At 33.8% G+C, this 22763-nt stretch overlaps 1 protein-coding gene across 1 annotated transcript in view; it reads right to left on the reverse strand.

Moving 5' to 3' along the window:
- Positions 1-1450: 1450 nt before the first annotated feature.
- The window catches only part of cv-2 (crosveinless 2-secreting protein), a 234315-nt gene continuing 213002 nt past the window's right edge, over positions 1451-22763 (reverse strand). Inside the window, exons 6-7 of the mRNA XM_075311125.1 lie at positions 12187-12399; positions 1451-7686 (exon numbers count right to left, since the gene is read on the reverse strand). Coding sequence (XP_075167240.1) covers positions 6284-7686; positions 12187-12399 — 1616 coding nt within the window. The 3' untranslated portion in view covers positions 1451-6283. The remainder of the gene's footprint in view (positions 7687-12186; positions 12400-22763) is intronic.

The raw sequence follows: 22763 nt of genomic DNA on the forward strand, positions 1-22763 counted from the left end.
AAACGAAAAAATACTTTCCTCCGAAACGAAATTTTAGATAAACGAAATTCTCCTTTTTTACTAAATATTATCTTAAACTGGAATTCATGACAAGCGATAATACAATCTCTAATTTGTTTTATTTATTTTTAAAGAAAACATTTTTAAAGAAATTATTTTAACAAAAAAAAGGAAACTTTGTTTGTCAAAATTGTTTTTGTTCCTTAGAAAATAAAATTCTTCATTGAAATTATAGACGAAATTCTCCCATATTAGAAAGTATTATTTTCAGTAGCAAATATTCAAAATCATGAAACAATCATACGATTGTCTCCAATTTTTTTTTTTATTTATTTTAAAAGAAAATATTTTTTTTTTACGAAAAAAGGAAATTTCGTTTGTCTTAATTATTTTTTTTTTTATTTCTTACAAAAAGAAAACTCTTTTTTTCATTTCACTTTCCCACTAGACCAGCCAGTAATTTTATGCGGAAAAAAATATCCAATTCGATTTATAAGAGAGTCAATGCGAAACATTCATATACATCTATAGCTTAAAAAAATAAAAACAAAAACTTTAGCTATTACAAAAAAAAAATGTATAAAATTATATGAAAACAGCTTATATTTATATATAAATAAAAAAAACTATACAAAAAAGCAATATGCTCTTTTTTTCAAGTTTGAAATGTTTGAATTATTCCCTGTATCAGAAGGGATTCTAGTTTTGTTCACACTTTAATGGAAATATGGTTTATTAGGATTTTTGTCAAAGATCTTTTGTAATTTCTTTGAAATTTGATTTGATGATAAAATAGTTTGAAGGTTTATTGTAGATGGTGCTGTGGGTATAAATTCAAAAATCATTGTTTATATAACAATAATCTCCTCCGGAACAAAATTTTAAACAACCGAAATTCTTTAAACCAAAAAAAAAAAAATAAATAAAAATATTTTCTTTAAGAAAAAATAAATCTGTTTTTGACAATATTTGCAATAAATTTTTTAGTCTAAAATAAAATCTTTCGTTTGTCTAAAATTTTGTTCCGCCAAATAGAAAACTATGCCTTCAGTCTACAAAGAAAATAATATTGCCAAAATTGTTTCACTGAAAATTTTAATTGAATTTCAAAAAAATATTATTTCTTGTATTCAAGCACGAAATTTATTTATCCAATTAATTTTTAATTGAAATCACTTCAATCACAGAAATGATAGTATCAATCATCAGAGTCAATTAAAAATTAGTTGATCCAATTAAAAAATTAATTGAAACAACTAATTTTTGTGGTTGATTTTTGTTTCAATTAAAAAATTTGTTGAATCATTTGTAATTGAATATTTTTTTAAAACTCAATTAAAATTTTAATTGAAAAAATTTTATTGTCAATTTTTTTCTGTGAACAGAATTAATTAATTAATTTTTTAATTGGATCAATTAATTTATTAATTGGCCATCGCGATTGATCCTGATATTTCTGTGATTGCAGAAATTTCTATTAAATATTAATTGGATTGAATAGTTTCGTTATTGAAAGACAAAATTTATTTTTTTCTGTGTACGTTTTTGTAAAATTGATTTTGCTCTCACATAACGCTTTGTTTTTAAATTATTCAACATCAGAAGCTTCCCAATTTTACACCTCTTGCACCTTTACTATACAGGGTAGCTGATATGTATTGTAACCAACTTTAGCTTATAAGCTGCACGTCTGACAGTTCACAGATTTATTGTAGCGAAAATTAATTTTATTGTTTACAATGTTATAAAAGCATTTTGCATTCAGAAAATTTATTATTAATGGAATTCAAGCGTGATAGTTTGATTGCTTCTTATTTATTGGCTCGAAAATCACAAGTAACTATCGTTGGAACTCTTCCGCATTTAAATGTCAATAAATTTTTTGTTTACCGTGATAGTGCACACAAAAAAAAAATTTTAATTCAATCACGAAATTAAGTGATCCAATTAATTTTTTAATTGAAATGTCTTCAATCATAGAAATGATAGTATCAATTAAAAAATTAATTGATCCAATAAAAAAATTAATTGATACTATTAATTTTTTTGATTGATTTTTGTTTCAGTTAAAAAAATTTGTTGAATCAATTAAATTGAATATTTTTTTAAAACTCAATTAAAATTTTAATTGGAACAATTTTCGTGAATTTTACATCGCGTCCAAAAAGTCAACAAAAAACGGTAATAACACTAGAAATGATCCGAAAAGTGAAGGCCAGATTTGATCGAAATCCATGCAGCAGTGCTAGAAAACTTGTTCGTGAGCTGAACACATTGCGAGAACGAATGCAACACATATTGGAATCAAAGCTTGGATCAAAGCCATTGAAGTTCCAAAAATCTCAAGAGTTCAACGATGCACAAAAAATGTTGGCTTCGCTTGCCCAAAAGTGGCTTGTTAACGAATTTAGTTTTCTCTGAGGTGAAATGATACCAAATTGAGAAGTTTGTGAACAAGCAAAATGATCGGGTCGGCTGAAAATTTACACATTCGATTGGCCCCAAGAGTTCAAGTGCCACCCGTGGTAATGATGTGAGCCGTCGTAACGCCAAAATGTCTTAAAGACAGTATTAAAGTCCTGGACAGAAAAAAAAAAGATTTCTGTTGAACTCCATCGCCATTGCACTCAACAGTCTTTAGGTTGAAAAAATGTTAGGTTAGGTTAGATGGCAGCCCGATGTATCAGGCTCACTTAGACTATTCAGTCTATCGTGATACCACATTGGTGAACTTCTCTCTTATCACTGAGTGCTGCCCGATTCCATGTTAAGCTCAATGACAAGGGACCTCCTTTTTATAGCCGAGTCCGAACGGCGTTCCACATTGCAGTGAAACCACTTACAGAAGCTTTGAAACCCTCAGAAATGAGGTGTTCGGTCGAAGCAGGAAACGAACCCACGACCTTGTGTGTGCAAGGCGGGCATGCTAACCATTACACCACGCTGGCTCCCGGTGAAAAAATGTTGGCTGACATAGTTTTTTTTTGTGCAATCTAAATTCTTCTTTTCGCTGTCCCTTCCTTTTATTCCAGAAACTCAGTGTCCCCAATGAATTTCCTAATTTTTTTGTCAGTCCCTGTTTCCAAGCTGTAGAGTATAGACAGGTTAGTGACAATGGTAGTGCTCCAAGGTCTCATCATCATCATCAAAACACGACACGGCGGATGCTGCGTGTACATCCTCCGCTGGGCACAGATGTGCTCCCAATTCTAGGTGCCCGGTCATTATTCCCACGGTCGTCCTGATTGTCGTCCTACTTTCCTTAAGAAGTTCTCCAAGTCTTTTTCTTATCGAGACACCCCACAGTGTTTTCGACGTCCTTCCGATCGTTGCATTGGTCCACATCGATTTATGTGTTTCTCGTACCCATTCCTCCAATTCTGTCTCTGTGGCCTCTTTCGGTTTTGCGTTCTCTTCACTTCACTCCCCTACGTGACCCAGCTCTTATCATCAGTTCATTAGTCTTTACGTTTCCTCTTATTCCGACATGTCCCGGCACCCTACTGAGGATCCTACTGCATTTGGAGTATTCCTCGATCATACTTTTGTATTCCAATACGGATCGCTATCGAAGCGTAATGTCTGACATTGCCTTCATTGGCCTCTGGTGAAAATGTTAACGTTTTGTGGTATAACACATAACTTTATGGTACGCACGTCTACCTGCAGGATTGTGCTGTAGTTCGGTAAATGGAATAGTATAACGGTATCCAAGCCCTCCACATATACCCCAATCCCGTCTTCTCAATCATCTTCGATCCATTGGTGTAGCAGTTATTTTCCTCTGGTATCAGTTCTGGGATCCCATTCTCCCAGGCCCATTTTACAAGCGACAGAATGTTACACTTGTCAACTATGGCCAACGCAGGTATACGATCATGGATTTTACCGGTACTTGCCTGTTCAACGACCATCTCCTTTATTATCCTTTGATGGGTCGTCATGTTTTGTGTTTCCATCCAAGGTTTAAAAAGGAGGATCCTCACTTTGTCTCTAGCGCACAATGACCACCAAAATCGCCGGATCTCAATTCGTTGAACTTTTGCTTCTGGGACATCTGGGATAGGTCGAAATTAATGCCGAATAATATCGGAAAAAGTTTTCCAAAGGCAGTATTGAAGACCTGGGCAGCCTCAGCCCATGGCCATTCCAACAGGACTCAGCACCATCGTTCTCAGCACTCGTCAACTGAGAATGGCTCAGATAGCAGGTTCCTTGCTTCGTTTCTAATGAATAATGGTTACCAAAATCTCCGTTTTTTTCAATCCATTGGATTTTCGCGCCTGGGGCATTTTGTCGAGTAAGGTCAGCACTAAAAGATACCAATGTGTCGATCACCTCAATATGGCGCATCACCGAGAATGACGGTTCTTCACCGGAGAGCCAATTTCGTGCAGCGTGTCTACCTGCAGGATTGTGCTGTAGTTCGGTAATTGGAATAGAATAACTGTACCGTCTTCCCACTCATTGTACCGTCTTCCCACTCATTGGTGTAGCATTTAATTCCCTCTGGTATCTATTCTAGGAACCCATTCTTCCAGGACTATTTTACAGGCGACAGAATGTTACACTTGCTAGCTATGGCCAACTCAGGTATACGATCATGGATTCGCCTGTTCAACGACCATCTCCTTTATTGTCCTTTGATGGGTCGTCATGTTTTGTGTTTCCACCCAAGGTTTAAAAAGGAGGTTCCTCACTTTGTTTCTAGCGCATAATGACTACCAAAATCGCCGGATCTCAATCTGTTGGACTTTTGCTTCTGGGACATCTGGGATAGGGATGCCGAATAATATCGGAAAAAGTGTTGCAAAGGCAGTATTGAAGACCTGGGCAGACAAACATTTCGGCCTCAGCCCATGGTCATTCCAACAGGACTCAGCACCATCGTTCTCAGCATCCGTCAACTATGAATGGCTTAGATAGGAGTTTCCTTGCTTCATTCCTAATGAATAATGGTCACCAAAATCTCCGTATTTCAATCCGTTGGATTTTCGCGCCTGAGACATTTTGTCGAGTAAGGTCAGCTCTAAAAGATACCAATGTGTCGATCAACTCAATATGGCTCATCACCGGGAATGGCGGTTCTTCACCGCAGAGCCAATTTCGTGCAGCGTGTGATGGCTTTGTCGACCATCAAAGAAGGCCATAATTCGTGCCGAAGGTAGCCAATTCTAACAAATCTGAACTGATTCTAAAATTTTATTTTTGATGTTGAAAGAAAAAATTAAAAAAAACTAGCACTTTACTTTTTTGCATTGCATATCAGCCGACTTGTATATTTTGAAATAGATGAAAAGACGGACGGACTGACGAACAGCCAGGGTTATGTATGTCGACGATAGAGTCGGGTACCAACATAGAAAAAATCATAAACGGCGTGCATGTTTCAAAACGATCCGCCCATGAAAGTGAATCATCACACATGTGGTGTCAAACGGAGAAGGTGTCATTCTGACAACGATATGACACCATGCGTTGTCAAAACAACAACCAGCGTTCATGATCTGAAATGGTTACGAATTTATAAAAAATGCCGCTTCCGTGACTCGAATGTGGAATGTCTGCCCCATACGCGTTAACATTTAGCGAATATTTTAATACTTTCCATGACCAAAAAAATACGAAAGACGTTCATGAAATCGTTAACGTCCGTGGACGAAATCGTGAACATTCCGTTTTGATTTTTCGTGAACTTTTCCGTTTCCGTTTCATTTTGTTACCGTCCGTTCACGATTTTGGAACGTAATTTATTAGTGAACACTTTTGGTAAACTGCTTCTAAAATTTGATGTTATTTCTGAGATTCTTTGCTTTTGAAGAATAAAATTTACAAAATATATTTTTTAAATTTGTTAAATTGCATATCAGCGACCCTCCATCCTAAGGATTTTGTTTTTTTTCGTAAGATCTTTAAATAATTCCTTATAACACCATTCTCCGGAGCTTTTGATAATAAAAGCTTGGGAAACCAACCGTGAATTTAGATTTCGATTTTTCTAAAACTCAATTTCATAACAAAACAAAACACTCTTAACTATAAAAGCTTCTCAATAAGCTTTTAAGAAGAATATGAATACATATATGTTTCATCGTTTACTCCCTCCCTAGAAATTATGGAATAATTCAAACATATTCATCTATAGCTACTGAAATAGTTTACAAAACCGTAAAGCTTTTTTCAAGCTTTTACATCCTCCCTTCCTCCATCGCGGTTAATAACATTGGCTGCAGCCATTATTTCTTCACCATCTTCAATTTCATATTCTCAAAATTTTAACTGCCTAATGTAATGGCGGTGGTGTTCGATCTGGTGATTTCGAAATCAAAAGATTTTTGGGGACATGCTTCGTTAGTAGATCCCTTTGCAGCAATTGATTATGCTGATGCTGTTGCTCCTCCAATTTACGACGTCGATCTCTGGGACGCATTTTATTTTGAGTCTGTAGAAAGCGTAAATCACCATAGTAGTAATTATTCGCTAGCATTTTGAGAGTGACATTAAAGTCACGCTTCCATTGACCATGGGGACAGAATGTCGAGGTGCGCCAATCGGGCAACTTAACGCCCAAACGCTGACATTCACGAGCATAGGCAGCAAAACTGTCACAATGACACATACCGGTGGGACAATCACACACATCCATTTTACACGAATCATGATAATTTTTGGGATTAACTCTACTATCACAGTAACCGAATACTTCAGACTCACGCAATGGACGACACAGGGCATTCGATTTACGCTGCTTACAGGTGGGTTGAACGGCAATGTTTTCTTTGCGTCTTGAACAGGCCTTGGGTCCACCAACTTTCCAGGAATTGGCAAAACGCCAAGCCTCTGTATGATTGACACCATCACGACTGGTGAGATCATCACGAATCCATCCATTGTAATTGCCACAAAGGCCACACATATGATTCTTGTAGCTTGAGGGTACAGTGACCTGTAGGTAATTGTTGCCATCCCATTCTATGGCCAAACCCAACTCCGTTTTCAGCATAATGGTCTCTTTGAGTTTTTCTATGCTGGTTATCGGCCCAGAGGAATAGGGTAAACTGACACGACTTCCATTGACCTTAACACGTTGCATTTGACCCAAATTCACACGGATACCTTTCATTTTTAGCGTAACAGTTTTGGCCCATGATGATCGTTTTGTGCCGCGTCCATCATTGGTTAGACGTATGGCGAATGTCCTATCGTGGCAATCGGCGGCCAGAAGGTATTTGCATGACCCCTGGAAACTAAAGAATTTTCCATCGAATGTCTTAAAATGGGGATCCCCAAAAACGGTACATGTCCCCGCAGTTTCTATGCACTTGGGACAACATTCACCCGGCAATACCTTCTTCTCTTCATTTGAGCGACATTTCACAGCTGTACATCGTCTTTCGGAACATCGTATAGAACCTCCCGTACAACGACACGAGCGACACGGACTTACATTCCATGTGTCGTTTGTCTGATACGTTACACCATTGTAGATGCATTCAGATCGTACCTCAGATGTTATACAGCGCGGACAACAGCCATCCATTTCCTGATATTCGGGTGAACATTCGAGTATGGGGCAGGTCTTACGATCACAAATACTCGTGCCGTTACTGCAGGTGCAATTGGTACAACGATCGGGCATAAATTGGATTTTATCGTGGAAAACTTTATTGGTGAAAAAGCATTTTCCTGGAAAAAGGAGCAAAAGAGAGAAAGAGAAAGTTACAACTCAGTAATTTAATGCGATATTTAAGGATAAAGACTAGCAGGGTTTTAATCATGATTGAATTCACGGGAGCCACCGTGGTGCAATGGTTAGCATGCCCGCCTTGCATACACAAGGTCGTGGGTTCGATTCCTGCTTCGACCGAACACCAAAAAGTTTTTCAGCGGTGGATTATCCCACCTCAGTAATGCTGGTTACTGAGTGTTTCAAAGCTTCTCTAAGTGGTTTCACTGCAATGTGGAACGCCGTTCGGACTCTTGTCATTGAGCTTAATCGGGCAGCACTCAGTGATAAGAGAGAAGTATCACAATGGACTGAATAGTCTAAGTGAGCCTGATACATCGGGCAGCCACCTAACCTAATCTAATCCTAATCTACCAAAAATGTTGCAATTTTTACTGTTGGTAGATTGGTAGAACTCTTGTTTGTTTTGGTAGATTTTGTAAAATATTCCTCTCCAAATAAGAGGTACTTCATAAATTTTCTATAGAAATAAAATTTTGAAATAACTTTTCTATAGAAAAAAATGTTGATAAAATTTTATATTTTTCTATAGAAATAAAATTTTGACAAAAATTTCCTATAGAAATAAAATGTTGAGAAAATTTTCTATAGAAATACAATTTTGATAAAATTTTCTATAGAAATACAAGTTTGAAAAAAATGTCCAATAAAAATTAAATTTTAAAGAAAAAAAAATCTATAGAAATAAAATTTTGAAAAAAATATTTAAAAAAAAAAAATTGAAAAAAATAAAATTTTTTACGAAATTTTCCATAGACATAAAGTTTTCTAAAAGTGTTCTATATTATTAAAACTTTGAAAAAAATGTCCAATAAAAATTAAATTTTAAAGAAAAAAAATCTATAAAAATAAAATTTAAAAAAATATTTAAAAAAAATTGAAAAAAAAAATAAAATTTTTTACAAAATTTTCCATAGAAATAAAGTTTTCTAAAAGTGTTCTATATTATTAAAATTTTCTATAGAAAAAAAAATGTTGAGAAAATTTTCTATAGAAATAAAATTTTGCGAAAATCTTCTATAGAAATAAAATTGTGACAAAATTTTCTATAGAAATAAAATTTTGAGAAAATTTTCTATGGAAATAAAGTTTTGAGAACATTTTCTATGGAAATAAAATGTTGAGAAAATTTTCTATAGAAATAAAATTTTGAGAAAATTTTCTATAGAAATAAAATTGTGACAAAATTTTCTATAGAAATAAAATTTTGACAAAATTTTCTATAGAAATAAAATTTTGACAAAATTTTCTATAGAAATAAAATTTTGAGAAAATTTTCTATGGAAATAAAATTTTGAGAAAATTTTTTATGGAAATACAATTTTCTATAGAAATAAAATTGTGAAAAAATTTTCTATGGAAATAAAATGTTGAGAAAATGTTCTATAGAAATAAAATTTTGAGAAAATTTTCTATAAAAATAAAATTTTGCACAAATGTTCTATAGAAATAAAATTTTGTGAAAATTTTCTATAGAAATAAAATTGTGACAAAATTTTCTATAGAAATAAAATTTTGACAAAATTTTCTATAGAAATAAAATTTTGACAAAATTTTCTATAGAAATAAAATTTTGCACAAATGTTCTATAGAAATAAAATTTTGTGAAAATTTTCTATAGAAATAAAATTGAGACAAAATTTTCTATAGAAATAAAATTTTGAGAAAATTTTCTATGGAAATAAAATTTTGAGAAAATTTTTTATGGAAATAAAATTTTGAGAACATTTTCTATGGAAATAAAATTTTGAGAAAATTTTTTATGGAAATACAATTTTCTATAGAAATAAAATTTTGCGAAAATTTTCTATAGAAATAAAATTGTGACAAAATTTACTATGGAAATAAAATGTTGAGAAAATGTTCTATAGAAATAAAATTTTGAGAAAATTTTCTATAGAAATAAAATTTTGCACAAATGTTCTATAGAAATAAAATTTTGCGAAAATTTTCTATAGAAATAAAATTGTGACAAAATTTTCTATGGAAATAAAATGTTGAGAAAATTTTCTATAGAAATAAAATTTTGAGAAAATGTTCTATAGAAATAAAATTTTGCACAAATGTTCTATAGAAATAAAATTTTGTGAAAATTTTCTATAGAAATAAAATTGAGACAAAATTTTCTATAGAAATAAAATTTTGAGAAAATTTTCTATGGAAATAAAATTTTGAGAAAATTTTTTATGGAAATACAATTTTCTATAGAAATAAAATTTTGCGAAAATTTTCTATGGAAATAAAATTTTGCACAAATGTTCTATAGAAATAAAATTTCGCGAAAATTTTCTATAGAAATAAAATTGTGACAAAATTTTCTATAGAAATAAAATTTTGAGAAAATTTTTTATGGAAATAAAATTTTGAGAAAATTTTCTATAGAAATAAAATTTTGCACAAATGTTCTATAGAAATAAAATTTTGCGAAAATTTTCTATAGAAATAAAATTGTGACAAAATTTTCTATGGAAATAAAGTGTTGAGAAAATTTTCTATAGAAATAAAATTTTGCACAAATGTTCTATAGAAATAAAATTTTGCGAAAATTTTCTATAGAAATAAAATTGTGACAAAATGTTCTATAGAAATAAAATTTTGAGAAAATTTTCTATGGAAATAAAATTTTGAGAAAATTTTTTATGGAAATACAATTTTCTATAGAAATAAAGTTTTGACAAAATTTCCTATAGAAATAAAGTTTTGACAAAATTTCCTATAGAAATAAAATGTTGAGAAAAATTTCTATAGAAATAAAATTTTGACAAAATTTTCTATAGAAATACAACTTTGAAAAAAATTTCCAATAAAAATTAAATTTTGAAGAACAAAAATCTATAGAAATAAAATTTTGAAAAAAATATTTTGAAAAAAAAAAAAATAAAATTTTTTACAAAATTTTCCATAGAAATAAAGTTTTCTAAAATTTTTCCATATTTTCTTTTTAAATTTTTGATTTCTATAGAAAAAAATGTTGAGAAAAATTTCTATAGAAACAAAAAATTTTTCTATAAAAATAATATTTTCCAAAGTAAGATTTTTTTTAGTTTTTTGTTAAATTTTTTTTATAAATTTTAGTAAATTATTTTTGGCTCGAATGCCAACCAGGGTTTTAATTCAAAGATTTTAAATGGGGGCTCAAATGGGGAGGTGAGACCATTGTAAGTAAGGCGATATTAGAAAAGTGATAGGAATAAGAACTCTGAAACACGGTTATTGATTTCAAAGCAGTGTCATCGTTATGGTGTCGGTGATATCTATTGCAACCACACCCAGAGAAGGAATATGATCACCTCAAACATGTTTTAAGAGCAAAATGTTATTTTTGGGTGGTGACCATGTAACATGATTTTCGCAACCATGTTATTTTCTCGGAAATCATGTATCTGATTTCGGCAAGCAGGTTATATTTGACGAGAAAATAACATTTTAGTGACAAACATGTTACATGGTCAGCATACAAAAATAACATTTTGCTCTTGAAACATGTTTGAGGTGATCATATTCCTTCTCTGGGTGTGGTTGCGATACATATCACCCACACCAAAACCATGACACTGCGTGCAATTTCAGGTTGCTATAATTTCTAGCCTGCTCGTCTGGGTTAGTTTAGGTTTAGGAATAGTCTAAGTGAGCCTGACTATTCAGTTCATTATGATACCACAGTGGTGAACTTCTTCCTTATCACTGCTCAATTCTTTTTTTAGCTCAATGGCAAGGGACTTCCTTTTCATAGCCGAGTACGTTCCACATTACGGTGAAACCACTTAGAGAAGCTTTTGAAACACTCGTAAATGTCGCTAGCATTACCACCGCTGAAAAAATGTTTGACTCTGTCTGTGCATTCCAGCCTTGTATATACGGGGTCGTGTCGATGTCGACATTACTGAGAAGATATAATCCACGATCCGGTAGAAACTAGGATTGAACCCTGGGCCCTGTGTATGCAAGGCGGCCATAACCAAATGTCAATAACAAAAGTGTCGATCATCTTAAAACGGCGCTTTGTCGGGAATGGATCAAAATACCTCAGAGACACTTTGGTGCGCCATATAATGGCTTTGTTGGATGTGTGAAGGCCATAATTCGTGCCAAAGGTAGCAAATTCGAACAAATAACATAAAACTGATTCTGATGTTTTTCCGATATTTGTGTACTTTTGAACAATGAAAATTAAAAAAATGAGAAACAAATATTGCGCTTTACTTTGTTGCATTACATATCAGCCTGCATGCGATTTTGGGTATAAAAATGGTTTTAGTCACAACATAAGATTTGCTTCTTCTCAACAAGTTCTACATATGGGATTTTACATAAATATTCACAATCCAAATTTCGATACCAATTCGAGAACATATGTTATAAATTTCGTTTTCCTTCCATCCATTTATTTTCAGCTACTCAGTATTTCTTTACTGGCCAAAATTCATCTTTCAACTTACCCGGCAGTGGCACAAATTCCCTTTGTTCGGTACACCGTGGACAACATTCGTTGGGTAAGAGCTTCTGTTTTGATACCGGACATTGTATAACTGGACATGTTTTCTTGGCACAGGTGAGTTGATTATCCTTACATTGGCATACCATGCAACGATCATCGATTGAGCCGACAACCTCTTGGCCTTCCAAAACGATTTGTCCATTGATTTTGCAACCTGCAAAAGAAAAAAAAAATAGAATAAAAAAAATATCAAGTAAGAAATGTTGAATGAAACAGAAAAGAAAACAATTAACAAATGACATGCTTAAAATGTAAAGTAACGAAGAATAAATAAACAATGGCAATTGGATAAAAAAAAGCAAAAATAAACGAACAACATCAACATGTTGGTGAACATGTTGAAATTACTTGATTTCTGTTTCAAAGTTAATTATGGGGGATAATGAGCGAGAGCAAGTGCTACATTGGAGGACCATTTGTTGAAGGAAATATACAGTAAGGACGAAATTATGGTGAGCTATAAGCAATGATTTGGTTAGATTGGAAAGAGAATCCTGGATTCACTGTCTCAAGTCGGTTGATATACATCTAAATCACGTTTTGGTTTCATGTTGTCCCAGAATTGTTCTTTTCATCGTGTCCTTCTCTTTTTATTAGAAACTTAAGGAATTCTTCACTTTGTCTTTAGCTCCTATTTCTAGTCCGATTTCTGAATTACCAAGATCTCCTTGCCCGTTCATATAAACGTGCCTGTGTGGTTTCTAAGGGCCTTAGGTTAGGCATAGGACAGACCGATATTTCAGCCTTTCATAGACAATTCAGTTCTTTCTGATACCACAGTGGCGATCTTCTCTCTTATCACTGAGTGCTACCCCCGATTCCATCCCAGCAAAAAAAGAGCTTCCAAAAAAGAAGTTTGGATCCCCAATCTGTGATCCGGAAGTAGTGCAAACTTGGATCATCTCCAATGAATTTTACATGGGCTTGTCATAGGACGGAAGTACTCCCTTTTTGGATCCTTTACATTGCTTTAGAAGTGGTGCCCTGGAAGTTAATTTGAATGAAGAAATTTAAAAAGCGAAAAAAAATTTTTTTCAACCAATTTCATTTTTTTCATCCATATGTTTTATTACACAATTATTTTCCTATTATCTAATTTTTACAATTTGAAAAATTTGTTCGCTCCCGACCAGGGGTTGAACCTGGGTTTGCTGGCACCATAACAGAACGCCTTAGCACACTCAGCCACCAACGCCATTGAACATAAAGCGTCGAAAGGTCAATTCAAATGTTTGTGATATGATCGCAATACGACACCAAGGAATAACATTATAATTGCTTTTCGAGATGTTCTTTATTAGTATGAACGAAAAAATAAGAAACGCAGGTTCAAATCTCATCAGCGGCAATTTTTTTTTTAATAAATATTTTTCTAAAAAAATATTTTTTTATGACATGCATCGTTTTTATTTTTTATTTTCGGCATATATTTTCGTATAAATATATTTTTTCCATTAAAAATCAACAAAAAAAAAATTAAAAATTCTCGTAATTTGCAAAACCTTCTCAAAAGAACTTCCATGGAAGCGAAAAAGTCAAACGGCACAGGTTCAAATCCCAGAAGGGATGAATTTTTTTTTTATTATTTTTTTTTTACTTTTTTATTAATTTCTATTTTTTTAGTTTTTTTATTAGTTTTCTATTTGTTTGTAAAATTTAATTGTACAAAATTTGCACTTAAAATAACCTGATTGCTTTCTTTCTAATACTTGTCCACAAGGACTGCATCGGAAGTAGAAAAAAATCATTGGGGGATCCGAAGATGTGCTTTAGAAGAAGTGTTTATGCACTTGTCCAAAAGGACTGCATCGGAAGTGGAAAAAATTATTGGGAGATCCCACGATGCGCTTTAGCAGAAATGTTTGTGAAGTTGTCCAAAAGGACTGCATCGGAAGTTGAAAAAACTCGATGGGGGATTCTGGGATGGGCTTTAAAAGAAATGTTTGTGGAACAACTTCCAATTTTTTTTGCTGGGATGTTAAGCTCAATGACAAGGGACTTCCTTTTTATAGCCGAGTCCGAACGGCGTTCCACATGGCAGTGAAACCACTTATAGAAGCTTTGAAACACTAAGAAATGTCGCCAGCATTACTGAGGTGGGATAATCCACCGCTGAAAAACTTTTTGGTGTTTGGTCGAAGCAGGGATTGAACTCACGACCCTGTGTACGCAAGGCGGGCATGCTAACCATTGCACCACTGTAACTCCCTAAACTAACGAGGTTCCTCGCTTAATTTCTACCGTAAATGGTCAGCAAAATTTCCGTATATCAATCCGTTGGACTTTTGGGGCCTGCCGTATTTTTGAGTGTGGGCACTAGGGTGGGCACTAAAACATACTAAAGAGACCATCATCTCAAGATACTGGATCTGCAGTGAACGAGCTCCGACTACTGCAGAGCCACTTTCGTGCAACTTGTGATAGCTTTGTGGGCACTGTTGCTACTCGAGCCAAAAATAATCTACCAAAAATTGGAGCAAATTTTACCAAAAAAAACTACCAAACAAAATTTTATTTTGTAAAATTGTGTTTGTATAAAAATTTTGTCAAAATTTTATTTTTATAGAAAATTTTGTCAAAATTTTATTTTTATAGAAAATTTTGTCAAAATATTATTTTTATAGAAAATTTCGTCAAAATTTTATTTTCATAGAAAATTTTGCCAAAATTTTATTTTTATAGAAAATTTTGTCAACATTTTATTTTTATAGAAAATTTTGTCAAAATTTTAGTTTTATAGAAAATTTTGTTAAAAATTTTAGTTTTATAGAAAATTTTGTCAAAATTTTAGTTTTATAGAAAATTTTGTCAAAGTTTTATTTTTATAGAAAATTTTGTCAAAATTTTATTTTTATAGAAAATTTTGCCAAAATGTTATTTCTATAAAAATTTTGTCAACATTTTATTTTTATAGAAAAATTTTGTAAAATTTTATTTTATAGAAAATTTTGTCAAAATTTTATTTTTATAGAAAATTTTGTCAAAATTTTATTTTTATAGAAAATTTTGTCAAAATTGTATTTTTATAGAAAATTTTGTCAAAATTTTATTTTTATAGAAAATTTTGTCAAAATTTTATTTTTATAGAAAATTTTGTCAAAATTTTATTTTTATAGAAAATTTTGTCAAAATTTTATTTTTATGGAAAATTTTTGTTTTTTATAGAACACTAGCCAAACCCAGCCGGCTTCGCTGCGCCTTCCGAACAAAACATTTTGCGTTAACTAAGTCAACCATATCCTAAGGGCGGCGAGATATAGAGATAATTTATTTGAAAAAAAAAAAAAAAACAAAAACGATATGAATTCTCTTAATGAGAAGCGTCAGGCGAGTCTGACATAAAAACTGAAGAATTCCTTTTCACACACGTGTCCTTTATATTTCAAACCAATCGGACAATTTGCATTTTGTTTATATACAGAAAGACGGTGAATATGCAGGAGTAAAATGGTCCCTTTCCACAATTTTTTAATTATTTTCTGTATTCAAGTCATTGGACCATTCTTCACATTTCCTGTGAATTTCAGGCGTGATTTGTTAAGACCTTCTCAATTTGTTTGTTAAGACCATTCCCCACATTTCCTGTGAATTTCATGCGTTATTTGTTAAGGGCAGCCATCCTTCTCCTCAACATACCGGAAAACTAAGCACCTTGTATTCATTTCATAGGCCTTTCAACGTTTTCTATAATTTCCAAGTAAATCGATGAAGGATTTAACCCTCAAATTTTCTTGAACATTTCAAGAATACCTAGGAATTTTTTTCAAGTTTCAAAATGTGGGGCAAAAAGAAGGTCTCCTTCCAAATATTCAAAAATCAGAACACCATATTGATTTCATAACCTCTTTGTACGCCCTTTGTAGATTTCTAGTAAATATGAGATTTTTAGTTCTTTCAATATATTAAACACGTCGGGGAAAGAAGAGGTCTCCCTTGACGAACTATCGAAAAATGATGTAGCGTATCTTTTACTAAATGCCACCTTCCCGGAAAACATCAAGCAAATCAGAGAACATAAGCGAAAATTTCAAAAAGCAAGGCAAGGGGGAGGTCTCCCTTCCGACAAAATACATAAAATCAGATATCCCATCCAAGCAAAAAAAGCGTCGCCAAAAAGGAGTGAAAATGTACTTTTTCCATCCGGAAGTGGTGCAACATTGACGCAGAAGCGATGAATTTAACATGGGCTTGTCATAGGACGGATGTTTACCATTTCAACAGCCGTTGCACTGAATTTCCATCACTTCTTAAGGTGTGAAATGAATCCAATGTTTTGGATGTGAATTAAGAAATTTTGTAATATTTTGACGAATAAATAAATTTAAAATTTTTTTATGATTTTTAATGCATTATAACGCTTGTCTGGAACGTTTGACATTAAATATTTTCAAAAAAATCGCAATTTTTCTAAAAAGGATTTAGCATTTTTTCCCGCAAATTTGAAATAATTTGCACTATTTTATTAATTCTTAATCCGTTTTTTTCCTTTGAAACAATAAAATTTTAAATTTCCCTTTAAAAAAATGAATTATAAAAAAATTGACTCAAATGAACTTCCTGTGCAGTTAAAATAAAGAACATCTTAGGGAGAACATTTTGGAAGTGCTTTTAAATTTTTTAAAATGTTTTTGTTGGGATGCTAATACCTGATGATAACTTCGCCCAATGTCCTCTGTAAATTTAATGTAAATCGTAGAAGTGTTTTTATACCCTCCACCATAGGATGGGGGTATATTAACTTTGTCATTCCGTTTGTAACATATCGAAATATTGCTCTAAGACCCCATAAAGTATATATATTCTGGGTCGTGGTGAAATTCTGAGTCGACCTGGGCATGTTCCTCCGTCCGTCTGTTGAAATCACGCTAACTTCCGAACGAAACAAGCTATCGACTTGAAACTAGAGGTGTGCACGTGAGCAATACTTTACTCACGCACACTCACGACTGAAAAATCATACTCACGCACACTCACGCACGATATTTTTTGGTAGGACTCACGCTCACGCACACTCACGAGAAGAAAATTTGTACTCACGCACACTCACGTACGAAAACGTCGTGACTCACGAAAAATACCGTGACTCACGAAAAATAACGTGACTCACGAATAATTTTATGATTAATTTACCTTACCGAAGTGTTTGAAAACATGGGCATTATTAAAATCGAGGGTGTTATTAAACTCTTAACATCCCAGGTGTCACTAAAATTGTAATTTAATTTAACTGTTAAGCGTTTTATGTTGGTGAGTAGGAATATTTTCGTGAGTGTAATTCGTTACTCACGCACACTCACTAAGATATTATTTTCGTGACTCACGCTCACGCACGACATTTTGGTTTGTTAATCACGCTCACGCACACTCACGCTGTTGTCATGAGCGTGACTCACGACTCACGCACGAATCACGAAAATTTTCGTGAGTCACGACAATTTCGTGTCACGTGCACACCTCTACTTGAAACTTGGCACAAGTAGTTGTTATTGATGTAGGTCGGATGGTATTGCAAATGGGCCATATCGGTCCACTTTTACGTATAGCCCCCATATAAACGGACCCTCAAATTTGGCTTGCGATTGCTCTAAGAGAAGCAAATTTCATCCGATCCGCCTGAAATTTGGTACATGGTTTTAGTATAGGGTCTCCAACAACCATGCAAAAATTGGTCCATATCGGTCCACTTTTACGTATAGCCCCCATATAAACGGACCCCCAAATTTGGCTTGCGATTGCTCTAAGAGAAGCAAATTTCATCAGATCCGGCTGAAATATGGTACATGGTGATAGCATATGGTCTCTAACAACATTGCAAAAATTGGTCCATATCGGTCCATAATTACATATAGCCCACATATAAACCGATCCCTCGGTTTGGCTTGCGGAGCCTCTAAGAGAACCAAATTTCAATTGATCCGGCTGAAATTTGGTACATGGTGCTAGTATATGGAGCCACCGTGGTGCAATGGTTAGCATGCCCGCCTTGCATACACAAGGTCGTGGGCTCGATTCCTGCTACGACCGAACACCAAAAAGTTTTTCAGCAGTGGATTATCCCACCTCAGTAATGCTGGTGACATTTCTGAGGGTTTCAAAACTTCTCTAAGTGGTTTCACTGCAAGGTGGAACGCCGTTCGGACTCGGCTATAAAAAGGAGGTCCCTTGTCATTGAGCTTAACATGGAATCGGGCAGCACTCAGTGATAAGAGAGAAGTTCACCACTGTGGTATCACAATGGACTGAATAGTCTAAGTGAGCCTGATACATCGGGCTGCCACATAACCTAACCTAATCTAGTATATGGTCTCTAACAACCATGCAAAAATTGGTCCATATCGGTCCATAAATATATATAGCCCCCATATAAACCGATCCCCAGATTTGACCTCCGGAGCCTCTTAGAGGAGCAAAAGTCATCCGATCCGATTGAAATGTGGTACGTAGTGTTAGTATATTGTCTCTAACAACCATGCCAAAACTGGTCCATATCGGTCCATAATTATATATAGCCCCCATATAAGCCGATCCCCAGATTTGACCTCCGGAGCCTCTTAGAGGAGCAAAATTCATCCGATCCTGTTGAAATTTGGTACGTGGTGTTAGTATAAGGCCGCTATTAACCATGCCAAAATTGGTCCATATCGGTCTATAGTTATATATAGCCGATCCCCAATCACACAAAAATTGGTACATATCGGTTCATAATCATGGTTGCCACTCGAGCCAAAAATAATCTACCAAAATTTTATTTTTATAGAACACATTGTCAAAATGTTATTTCTATAGAAAATTTTGTCAAAATTTTATTTCTATAGAAAATTTTGCCAAAATTTTATTTTTATAGAAAATTTTGTCAACATTTTATTTCTATAGAATATTTTGTCAAAATTTTATTTCTATAGAATTTTTTTTTTTCAAATTTTATTTCTATAGAAAATTTTTTCCAAATTTTATTTCTATAGAAAATTTTTCCAAATTTTACTTCTATAGAAAATGTTGTCAAAATTTTATTTCTATAGAAACTTTAAACTTAATTATATACGTATTTAATCGTCCTTTTTACGGTGTTAGGAAGTTTTAAGATACCTTGCCAACGGCAAGTGTTACCGCAACCCAAGTAATTCGATTGTGGATGACAGTCTTCAGTAGAAGTTTCTACGCAATCCATGGTGGAGGGTACATAAGCTTCGGCCTGGCCGAACTTACGGCCGTATATACTGTTTTTTCTCTGTAATTTTCCAGTACATCGGAAATTTTTAGTTTTCAGTGTACTTTCAAAAAAAGTCGCGCAAAGGAGAGGTTCCCTCAACGACCATTTATCGAAAAATAAAGGCACGCTCTTCAACTTTCTCTGAAAATTTCAAACAAACCGGAGAAATTTGGTCAAATTTGCAAAAAGTCGGGCAAGGGGAGGTCCTCTTCTGACTAACACCACCCCCTGCCAATTATTACAATATGTAACCCCCATTAATTTCATAACATCCCGGCATGTTTCCGGGAGGTCATCTTCTGACCAACACCACCCCCCCGCCAATTATTAAAATGTGTAACCCCCATTAATTTTATAACATCCCGGCATGTTCTCTGTAAATTTCATGGAAATGGAAGAATTTTGGTTTTCTCACAATTTTATTTCTATAGAAAATTTTCTCAAAAGTGTATTTCTATGGTAAATTTCTATTTCTATAGAAAATAGCGTAACCCGGCCCGCTTCGCTGCGCCTTCCGAAGCGTATTTGGAGGAACATTTTGCATTAACTTAGTCAACTATATCCTTCGTGCTGAAAACACATTCGAAAAGATTTCAATTCTTTTAAACAAATCGGACTACTTGATTTTTCGTTTATAGGTACAAATACGGCGGGAGAGGGTGTACCCTTTCCTCCAAACTTTTTTAATAATGTTCTGTATTCAAGTAGTTGGACAATCTTCTATATTTCTTGTGAATTTTAAGTGGGGTTTGTCAAGGAAAGGTATCCTTCTCCTCAACATATCTGAAAATTAAGCACTATATTATAATAGCATACAAAGAATTACTGTTTCCCATCCAATAAATCGGTAAAAGCAAAAGTAGTAAAAAATTTTACCACATTAACATTTGCTAAAATGTTGGAAATTGTGCACCCTCTACGTTGGCTGCCAATTTCATGCAAATTTAAGTTCTTTACTAAAAAGAAGTCTGGCAGAAGTCTGTGCAAAAATCATAAAATTATGTACCGAGTTCCCACTTACGGACAACCCTCTACTTTCAATTTAAGAAAAAAAAAACGGACAAAAGGGAACCGTCTCCCCACCTTCGCTCCACTCCGACCTGATATCGGACTATCACGTACCCTATATTAATTTCGCAACTACTCAATGGTCCCTATAAATTCTATCGAAGTAAATCGATAAAGTTTATTTCAATTTTCCCCTTCCCCAACCAGATATCGAAAAATCATATACTAATTTAAAAATTATGTATAAATCACCTCCTGCCACTTCCCTGTAAATTTCAAGTAGATCGGAGATGTTTAAATTGTGCTCTATTGTTTTAAAGGGACGTCACTTTCCCCGATACAATATCGACACCCCTAACCTTCCCTGAAAACTCTTGAAACTTTCCTTCAAGTGTGGGGCAAGGAAGGTTGCCTCTTCGTTCATAACCTTCCCCCACTGCTTTTGTAAATTTCAAGAAAACTTAATTTTTTTTGTAGTTTTAGAGGAGGACCTCCTCCCCGACCAAATGTCGAAAAGCGTATCTTTTGTAAACGTCCCAGAAAATGTCAATCAAATTATAAGCCTAAAGGGGCGGCCTCTCTTCCGTCCAAATATCACAAAATCAGGTATCAACTATTACGGTTGACGGAGGTTACGATCTCTCCCCAGTCCTCTGTAAATTTCAAGTAAGTCGGTAAAGTTTAATTGTTTCTCTGTATGTACTTAAGAGAAGCGGATGTCTCCCTATGCTCTTTTATTTTTATTAAAAAATCAGGAACCTGATATAAATTTCGTAACCCATGTTTTCTGTAAAATTTCAGTCGGGGGAGTTTAGTTTTGTTTGAACTTTCAAAAAAAAAAAAACCAAAATTGGGCAAAGGGGTGGTCCCCCTCCCCGACCAAATATCGAAAAATAATGTAGCAGATTTTTGTCTACATGCCAACCCCAACATTCAATGAAAATTTCAAGCAAATCGCATAATTTTGTTCCAAGTTTCAAAAAGTAGGGCAAGGGGGAGGCCCCCCTCCCCATCCACATATGAAATCATCGGGTACCCCATATTAATTCCATAACCTCACCACATGTTCTCTGTAAATCTCAGATAATTTAGAGAATTTTAGTTTTTTCACTGTACTTTAAAAAAAGTCGAACAAAGGAGAGGCCCCCCTCCGCCACAAATATCGAAATAAAAAGTAGCGGATCTTTGTCTAGATGCCAACCCCAATCTTCAACGAAAATTTCAACCAAATCGGTCAACTTTGGTCTAATTTTCAAAAAGTCCGACAAAGGGGAGGTACCCCTCCGCGACCAGGAGTCAAAAAATGAGGTACCCTATTTTCACCGCATGAACGCCCCCTACGATCTCTGAAAGTTTCAAGTAAATCGGTTCAGTCGTTTCGGAGCCAACTCGGTACATACAAACAAACAAACAAACATAGATTGAATTTTATATATATAGATGTCAACATATTATTTCTATAGAAAATTTTGTCAAAATTTATATTTCTATAGAAAATTTTGTACCTCTATGTTGAAAAGGAATATTTTGCAAAATCTTCTAAAACATGAAGAATTCTACCAATCTACCAAACAGTAAAAAATCTACCATTTTTAGTAGAATTCTACTGACTGTGGCAACTGTATTTGTGGGCCATTTGAAGGCCATAATTCGTGCCAAAGGTAGCCAATACGAAGTAATCTAAGCTGATTATAAATTTTGATGTTACTTATGACATTTTTTGCTTTTAAAGAATAAAATTAAAAAAATATAGCACCTTAATGTGAGACATAACATTTCAGCCACCTTGTACAGTTTTCGAAAATTTTGTATTCTTTTTTTTTTGTATTTATGTGTCAATATTTTTTGTATATGAAAGTCTAAAAATTCAAATCCCTTATATTTTTACCAAATCGTTTAAAGAAATGAAATATTTCTACGTAGAGTGTAGAGTACCATTTGCCACATTTTTTTCATACCATGATGAAATCACGATTTTAATGTTCCCTTGTTTTCCAGCAGTTGCACAGAACAATCAACATCAGCAAAAAAATTTCACAAAAAAAAAAAAAAAACAAGCAACCAAGCAACAAACAAACTAACAATGGGCATTAAAGACCACACAAATATTTGCTGGAAGAAACATGGACATGAATGAAAACGACATCGTGGCCAAGGGAGCTGGTTTATTTAAGAGTTTTGGTGTTGTTGTTGTTTTTTTTGTCAAGAATGTTCAAAAGTATTTTTCGGTTGTTGTTACTCCTCATGAATGTGTGACAAAAGACTACAAGACTATACGGAACTTCCAGCCACTTGTGGTT

Source organism: Haematobia irritans, chromosome 5 (genome assembly GCF_050003625.1).
Source record: "Haematobia irritans isolate KBUSLIRL chromosome 5, ASM5000362v1, whole genome shotgun sequence".
Classification (NCBI taxonomy): Eukaryota; Metazoa; Arthropoda; class Insecta; order Diptera; family Muscidae; genus Haematobia; species Haematobia irritans.